The sequence below is a fragment of the Lactuca virosa genome, chromosome 9, assembly GCF_052849685.1.
Source record: "Lactuca virosa cultivar CGN04683 chromosome 9, Lactuca_virosa_CGN04683_v6, whole genome shotgun sequence".
Taxonomy (NCBI): domain Eukaryota; kingdom Viridiplantae; phylum Streptophyta; class Magnoliopsida; order Asterales; family Asteraceae; genus Lactuca; species Lactuca virosa.
The window spans coordinates 145247999-145256775 of NC_136434.1; the positions used below are offsets into that span (position 1 = coordinate 145247999).

The 8777-nt window shown below is 32.8% G+C and overlaps 1 protein-coding gene across 1 annotated transcript; it reads left to right on the forward strand.

The window, feature by feature from the left end:
* Positions 1 to 930: 930 nt before the first annotated feature.
* LOC145141052 (uncharacterized) lies at positions 931 to 4176 on the forward strand. The gene is made up of 5 exons (XM_079074399.1): positions 931 to 1367; positions 1982 to 2091; positions 2509 to 2880; positions 2957 to 3431; positions 3732 to 4176. Exons 1-5 carry the CDS (start codon positions 1127 to 1129, stop codon positions 3812 to 3814), a joined length of 1281 nt encoding a protein of 426 aa, XP_078930525.1. The 5' UTR covers positions 931 to 1126; the 3' UTR covers positions 3815 to 4176.
* Positions 4177 to 8777: the final 4601 nt, after the last annotated feature.

An 8777-nucleotide genomic window follows, 5' to 3' on the forward strand; every position in this document is an offset into this window, starting at 1 on the left:
CCTTAATTACTTTGTGGAAAATAGCCAAAAAAAACCCAAATTACAAAAATAACCATTAAAATCGCAGATGGACTCTGCGATTTTACTTGTCCATCTGCGAACGTACAAGTCGCTAAAGCACACATGTGCCTTAGCGACTTGTACGTTCGTGGATGGACTCAGTCCATGTGTGATTTTGCGTCAATCTATGATTTCCCCTTTTTCAGTGTATAAAAACGTATTTTTTTTTCTTCTTTCATTTTTCAAACTTTTTTTTTTTGAGAACTCTATCTCTAGAGGGACTATGGACGATTTCATTTTTCAAATATTTTTCAAAGTTTTTGTTGGAGAATTCATTTTATTAGAGATGTTTTAAACAAATATTCCAAAGAAATAAGAACTAAATTGATAATTTTTTGTAAAACTTTGTATATAATAAGGTTGTTTCGTAGTTAAACCCTATCAATTTTGTAGTCAAAATTAAAAAAAGCGCAAAATCGCAAGTGGAATGAGAGAAAATCGCAGATGAACTTAGTTCATTTGCGATTTCAATAAAAGATTGGGGTATTTATACAGAAAAAATCAAAAAAACAAAAAAAACCACTTGCGAACGTACAAGTCGCTAAACCACGACTGTGTTTTAGCGACTTGTACGTTCGCAGATGGAATGCTAAAATTGCAGATGAGGTTAATCCATCTGCGATTTTAATGACTATATTTGTAATTTGAGTTTTTTTTTTTTGCTATTTTCCAGAAAGTAATTAAGGAATTTAGTTATATTTGTAATTTTCTTTTTTTTCAATTATAAACTTAAAAGGTAAGTTGTTAAATATTAATATTGAAAATATATTATTAAAATAAAAATGATTGAAATTTGATAAAAGTTTATTTTGCGAAGAAGGTGGAAATATTGGAATTAGAAGAGGACAAAATAGCAGTAGTGGTACAAAACAGATGCTTCCTCATCAGCACTGGTAACAGTTTGTGCAAATAACACAGATAAAGAGAAGGAGAAAAGGGGATGCATTAACCATGAGTTCTCTCATCATCTTGCACAACTTCAAAATTCCATCAAAGTCATTCCTGTTTTAGAGTAAAATCGACAGAGGAGATAAACACATAGATTGAGTGCACAGATGCTCTGCAAATGGGGAAATCCCAACCCCAATTGCCACTTAATCACCTCCAGCAGCAGCAAAATCGTCACGGGTCTTCGTTCTTTGTTCGATGTTCAAGGGGTTTCTCAAGAACTGCTCGATTGTTCAGTTTCAAGTGTGCTTTCATTTTGCTCCTTAGCGCTTCCGTTTCCCTCTCCGCGATCTTTTCGGTCGTTCGTATTCACCATAGACAATCTGGGTACGATGTGAATGATTCAATCAAGCACAGTGGTATGTATTTTGATTCTTTTATTCGTTCGATTTTCTTTAATTGAATGTTTGGAATTTGAATTTCTAGTTTTACTGTAGTTAGGGTTTTGGGTGGTTGTTTTTGGGATATGAACAAATGGGTTATTCTAAATTTTACTTAACGATCTCTGAATTGAACTCCTCTTGACTGTTGACTATGAAAACACTAATATAGGGTTTATGTAACTCTGATCAATTGAGCAAATGGGTCACCCGGGATTCAGATTTAAGCCAAGTTTTAGTGATCTTGAATTAGGGTTTTATGCGTGATCGTTAATCGATGATTTTCAACAGCAATTTAGGGTTTATATTTTTCTCCTGGAATAAGAATGATTGATTCGGTTTTCCACTCTCGCACCCCTTTTTTTAAAAACTTCAAACATCAAAGCTAATTCTCGAAAAAACCAAGTTTATGCAACTCCCTTCGTATAATTAGGGTTCCTAAAACATTTTCTAATTTATCTATTGATCTTACATTCCCTTCATATACAAACTTTTGGGGAAATCATGTGTATGCAACTAACTATGCATGGATGTATGTATGATTCTTATGGTTCTTTTGGATTATCGAGTTGACCTTGTTGTTATTATTTCAGCTAAAGTGCAGGCATACTTCAGATTAGAAAAGCCAGTTTCGTTTCTTCTTCCTCAAATTACAAGACTAGAGTATGATATATACAATGAAATAGGCGTCCCTGGCACACAGGTTTGTTGTAACAACAAAAGCTAGTTCCATTCTTTTTATCCATTTTAATATGGGTTAAGTTCACATTTATGCAACAAGTATTTCACATTTTTTCCCAATTTATGCAACAAAGTGTTCTTTTATACAAAATTTGCAACAACGTTTTTTCTATGACCAAAAGATGCAATCATTAGTTGCGTAAAATGGTAAAAAGGTGAAACATTATTGCATAAATTGGTAAGAAAAAACTGAACCATTGTTGCAGAAATTGATAAGAATGTGAAATTTTGTTTATTTTGCAGAAATTAATTAGTTTATAATTAAGTACAATACTGTAATAGAAAAAAATGAAAGTAAGTTGCTATAATAAACAAAGAAACCAAAGTATGTTGCTATTTATTCCATTCAACCCTTATCAATGTTTTTTCTATTTTGCAGGTTGTTATCTTATCAATGCATGAATCCAGTGCATATAACTACACTGATGTGGTCTTTGGTGTTCTTCATAAACCTATGAACTCCCCTATAAACCCCATATCTTTAAGTGTCTTGAAAACTTCATTACTTGACCTTTTTAGTCAACGTTCCAATTTGACTTTGACAAAATCGATTTTTGGTTTGACTTCTAATTTTGAAATCCTAAAGTTTCCCGGTGGGATCACAATTATCCCAAGACTATCTCCTCCTGCTTGGTTTCTACCTGAAGTTCTTTTTAATTTTACCCTTCGTAATTCTCTACAAGAAATAGAAGACAATTTTCTTGTGTTGAAGGAACAACTAAATTCCGGATTGCAGTTAATGCCTGATGAGGTATGCTTTTTTAATTTATTTGTGTATTATAGCATCCTACATTTATTTTACATTTCTAATTTTTTTTTTCTTACAGAGTGTATTCTTGCAAGTGACAAACAAAGTCGGGTCAACCCAAGATCCACCCGTAACAGTCCAGGCATCAATTGTGTCAAATCTAGGCAGTCTCAACCCTCAAAGACTGAAGCAATTAGCACAGGAAATTACCGGATCGCCCCCGGGAAAAAACCTTGGACTTGATAACTCAGTTTTTGGAAAAGTTAAGGAAATCAGTTTGTCGTCTTTTCTGTCTCGTACTCTCGATGCCCCTACACCTTCCCCGGCTCCTTCACCGGAGCAAAACAGTCCCACCGGAGCTCCGGCAAGTTCCCCTTCACCTTGTGGTGGGTCCGATGATGACGTGTCACCTGGTCCACGTCAGCGTGGCGTTCCACCTGGCGGTTCTACTAGTTTGCCACCGGATCTTTCTCCTTTGCCTGTTGTGTCTTATGGATCGGTTCCTAGTCATGAAAATGGTTTGGCCCCTTCACCTGTGCCATCATCCTCTTCTTGTAAGTTATCCCTCTCTTTTTCTCTCTTGTGTTATAGTGAAGGGTATTTTGGTCATTTAATAAAGAAAGAAGAATGGAATTGAATTGTTTCAACCGTCTATTAGGAACGGTGTGAGACACATCGAACATTGAATATGAAGGATTCCGGCGGAATTGAATTCCGTTTTGTTCATTTGGCAACCAAACACGCGGTGGAATGGAATCTTGAATTCCAATTCCGTCGGATTCCATCAAAATTTGATAGTTGGTATAATTGCAAATTTCTAATATTAATTTCTTCTTCCTCGAATGCTTTTGCAGGTGGGTTACATTCCATATCGTATCACAGCATGCATATATGGTGGTGGTGTTGGTGGCTTACAGTTTTGGTATTAGTAACATGATACAAAAGTTATATATATATATATATATATATATATATATATATATATAAAAGATGAAAAGGGTTGAAAGTCAAGCTATAGATATACGATCGTCTATATATATAATATATAAATATAAATAATATAAATATATAATACAAACCAGTTGCGGGTCAAAGCCAAAATGTGGCGGGCCGCTTTGCGTTCCTGACAGCTGACTGAATATCCCCTAAGGGAAGAAAAAAAGATTGATCTTCATCAAATCAACAAAGTTAATGTTTGTGTGTGTGTGTGTTTGTGTGTTCATGTTCATGCAGTATCATCAAGGAGATCCAACTGTATCTTGAAATCGAAAGTTGAAAATGCACTGTTTTTTTCTTTTTTGTGGTTCTTTTTGAGCATCTGCATGCTTATTATTAGTGTTATCGTGACTCGAAACAAAGAAGTTTTAAGTAGTTTGGTTAGAAACTTAATGGAAAACAAGTATTTTTCTATCATCTTTGTAGAGGGCATTGTCTTTTGGTGTGCTGCTGACTGTTGACTGTTGTTAATGGGACAAAATTGCAATATTATTGTTACACATTGAAAGGTGGAACAAGAGGGTACATATTTGTCTGTGCAAAAGACATAAGACATGAATGTATTTTCATTTTAATCATAGAAAATATTTGTTGCTCTGGTCTACAATTTGCTCTTTGGTTGTGTCTAGTCGTTGTGGACTAGACACAACCATCAACCAACGGATTTTGTATCTGTTGTGAATGAAGATTATGGATGTTCATATTCATGTTCAAAGATGTGTGCTTGGTCAAGGCAAATATGTTTTTGAATTTTGAAAAAGTTATGTTGCTCATTGATAGGTTTGGCCTCAATGTTTGTTAGCATTGAAAGATTTGATGAAAATGATTACAAGAAAATATAACTCGGCTTTTGGGAGGCTAGTCTCTTTCAAGGCTTTTGCCCGATTGAGTCATGTTCAATGATGCCTACTAATTAACACAAGACTTCTATTTATACTTGACTAAATATAGATAACAAGGAAAATATCCTAAGACAACCCATCTCCATTTTTCCTTTTATAAATGGAGTAAAAAATGAGGTAAACAGTGTTTCATCTCCAACTCTACTCCATTTTTTATCCCAAAAAGTATATTCTTAGAATATTCTATTTTTATAACTTATATATATTGTCAAATACACCCCTCTACTGATTAGATTTTAACAAATATATATTATATTTTTTTTAAATACAATAATATTACAAATTATATTATCATAAATAAAATATTTATATATAATAAATTTAGATTAGTTATTAAATATTATAAATAATTATTAAATAAATAAGATTATATTTATAATAAATATATCAAGATCACAAACATATTCGATTACTATATTTTATAAATTATGTTATCGTGTTTCAAGTTTTTAGTATATATTTAGTTTTTTATATGAATTCGATAAATAAATATTAAGCCTATATTTATGGTTAATTAATATAAATTTATATATAGCATAATATTACAAATATTAAATATTGCATTTAAATTATAATTAATAGATAAAAATAAACTAGAAATGTATAAAATAAAATGAGAGGGACTAAAATCAGCAACCAAAAGTTCAACTCCATTTTTAGAGATATGAATAGTATTCCCCTAAATACAGGGGAATACTATTCATATCTCCAAAAATGAAGATAGAAATGGGGTAGTGTTGGAGAATAATGGGGGAAGAAATAGAGACAAAAATGGAGTTTGGGGGTGGGTTGAAGATGCCCTAAAGGCCTTTAACCCATGCATTAACCTTGCTTCCCCTTATTAACTTGGTCAAATATTAACAAAAAAAATAAAATAAAAAGAATAATAATACTCACTATTTCACATTTCACAAAGTTGCCATCACATCTTAGTTGCGCCATTAAAGTGTGACCATTCTCCTCTCATTACGAACAATATTGATATTGTTTCTCAATACAAAATTTATTGAATTTCGACCATCATACATGAATGGAATCCGGAAGTAATGCTGACATCTTCAAGTATTTCAATGTTTTTTCTCCACTTCCAATGCTTCAATTCCAACATCAAAATCTTTAACTTTGTCACCTCATCGTGTTCTTCTATATCGAGACTTTGAATAACCAAATTAACCAACACTTTTCTTTTATACTTGGGACATGGATTGGATTTTTCATCGTAATGGTAGCATAAACATTGAGCCTTATTCTACTATCGAATTTTCACCAATCGTCTTATTCTTTTTGGAGCAATTGGGCCTTGACGTTCCCGGTCCATGAAATTTAAGTCTTGCAACTTTGAATCCATAAAGTTTCATTAAGTTTGATTCCGATTCATATCACGCTTAGGTAGGCTTGCACAAAAAAACCGGTTCAGGATCCGAACCGGTCACTGAACCGGTAAACCGGTTCACTACGAACCGGTCCACTATGAACCGAACCGATTCAAGAACCGAACCACCGGTTCGCACCCGTTCGAGATTTTAGATATTGAAACCGGTTTAGAACCGGTTTAATAACCGTGAACCGGTAGTCAAACCGATCGAACCGGTTTAGAACCGATTGAACCGGTTTAGACAGGTTCGAGATTTTCTATGACGGAACCGGTTTGAACCGAACCGGTTTATGGTTGAACCGGTTTTACTATTCACGAATCTGAACCGAACCGGTTTACTGAACCGGTTTGTTCACCCCTACGCTTAGGGGGTGTTTGACATTCATTTTAAAATGACTTTTGGATTTTTAACTTATTCCAAAAATTCCAAAAGATATTTGGCAAATGAAAAAGTTCTTTTAAAACAACTTTTTGCCATGAACAAAAATGAGTTTTCTAATCCCATTTTTTTGTGACTTTTGGCTTTTAACTCTTAAAAATTTTAAAAGTCAAAAGTCACCAAACACATTTTAAACACATCCTTTTAGAAAAAGTTGTTTTAAAAAAAGTCATTTTATAAAAAGTACTTTTAAGTCTAAAAAGAAATCCCAAACACACCCTCATTATTGTTTCTATACTCGAAACAAAATCAACTTTTATCAACCTTTTAGTGGCTTCATCTTCCTCACCCTTTACCAACAAACTAGATACCCCAAACCTCATTTTTTTTTGTGTGTGTGAAGGAACTTTTCTGAAATCAAAGTTTGACAAAACGAACAACATTAGAGCACTTCAGGTTCATCAACCTGTTAGAGAAATAACAGTTGATATTTTGAAGACTATTGAGTTTGACAAAAGATTTTGCTATATCATATCTTACGGAAGAACTCAAGGATGCGAAAGTATCGACAAATTTGTATAAAGATGTGATAGAAGTACTTGAATAAGAGAAAAATGATCATGAATATTATACGCAATATTAAATTGTGATTTTGAGTTTATATATAAGATGCAATTGTTTAATTATCAATCGAATCGAATCGTACTATCATTGAACTTTTTCAAGTTATTGCAATATATTTTGATTACATGCTTTATGAAGATGTTATCAAACATACAAATGGTACTAACAAAATATACAAATGCCAATTTAATGTAGAACAATGTATAGACAAGAAAAACATATTTCGTAAAAAAGACGTTGCTAAGGTAATAACAACGATAATAAGTTTGGCGCTGAGAATCGTTCACCCAAAAAATACACTCGGTTTGAAATGACAATATGAGATTAACCTCATTCAAATTATGTTCTTTCAAGCTGAATTTAACATTACCAACAACATATATTCGGTCCTCGTGCTTGCATTCACGATTAAACATTCTTCAAATTATGTTCGGTTCAATCTAACGATAATGTTGTCGGAAAACTATATTCGGTGTCGAGAATGTATATTGAATGTCACAAACTGTTCATATCCTATCACGAGTCAAAATGAAGTTTCTTTGCCGATGATTATGTGCGGTGGACTTGTTACTGTTTGGTTCCGATAAACTTATGTTTGATGTCCACGATTTGAACTTATATCATTTGCCATTTTCAAACGAACAATATTATCACCAACAAATACGTATACGTTTCCTCGCCTAAACAGTCCATCAAAGTTGCCTATGAAATTGACAATGTGAGGATACTTATATTCGGTGTCGGGAACATATGTGAATACCACATACTATTCATCTACTAGCCTGAACAATCCATCCAACTTCTCTATGATATTGTCATTGTTAGAGGAAATTTATATTCGGTGCCAAAAATATATTAGAAAGCAAACCCCAAATTTGACATCAATTGCAAATTACTATCATTTTTCAACATATGATAATTGCTAAACAAAATACTCCATAAAATGTTTAGAAAAACATGCTCACCCAATGTCAACAAACATCGAAACAATTTAAATATTCTTAATTTGTTTCCACTCTATTATATTTATCATTTGTCATTTTCAAATGGGCAAGATTATCATCGAGAAATACATCTATGTTCCTCGCTTGAGCAATCTATCAAACTTTCTTGTGAGACTCTTTTCATCAATACCATAAAAACACTTTCCCTAACATTATGATACAAACAAACGTGAAAAAGTTAGCCCAATGAGACAAAAACGAGGAAACATAGATATGTCATATAGCTACCTCTTGCTCCATTAAAAATATCAATGTTGTTCAATTTTGATGCCTTCATGTACACATATTGCTTCCACAACGAAGAACAACATTGATTATGATGTTTCATCTAAACCAAAAAATACAAATCAACAACCCATAAACTATAAACATACACAAAATCAATAATATACGTTAAAAATCTTACGATAATCGCAGTAAGCATTATTTATTTGTTTGGGTTTTGATACGAAATAAAAGATTGTTTTTTCACAAAAACCGGCAACGGATGACTTTAAAAATAACAAGTTTATTTTTAGTTCATAATAAAACCAAACCATCATGGATCCATTTATAGAGGTTAGAATGAAATAAAACCAACCATAAGATGTTTTAGAGATAACCTTTGAAACCTTTGAACC

Excerpts from the sequence above, each read along its gene's own strand:
- LOC145141052 (XM_079074399.1), top strand. The coding sequence starts at position 1,127 with ATGGGGAAATCCCAACCCCAATTGCCACTTAATCACCTCCAGCAGCAG. Across the intron at positions 2,881-2,956 it reads TGCAGTTAATGCCTGATGAG|AGTGTATTCTTGCAAGTGAC; the intron begins GTATGCTTTTTT and ends TTTTTCTTACAG. Across the intron at positions 3,432-3,731 it reads TGTGCCATCATCCTCTTCTT|GTGGGTTACATTCCATATCG; the intron begins GTAAGTTATCCC and ends ATGCTTTTGCAG.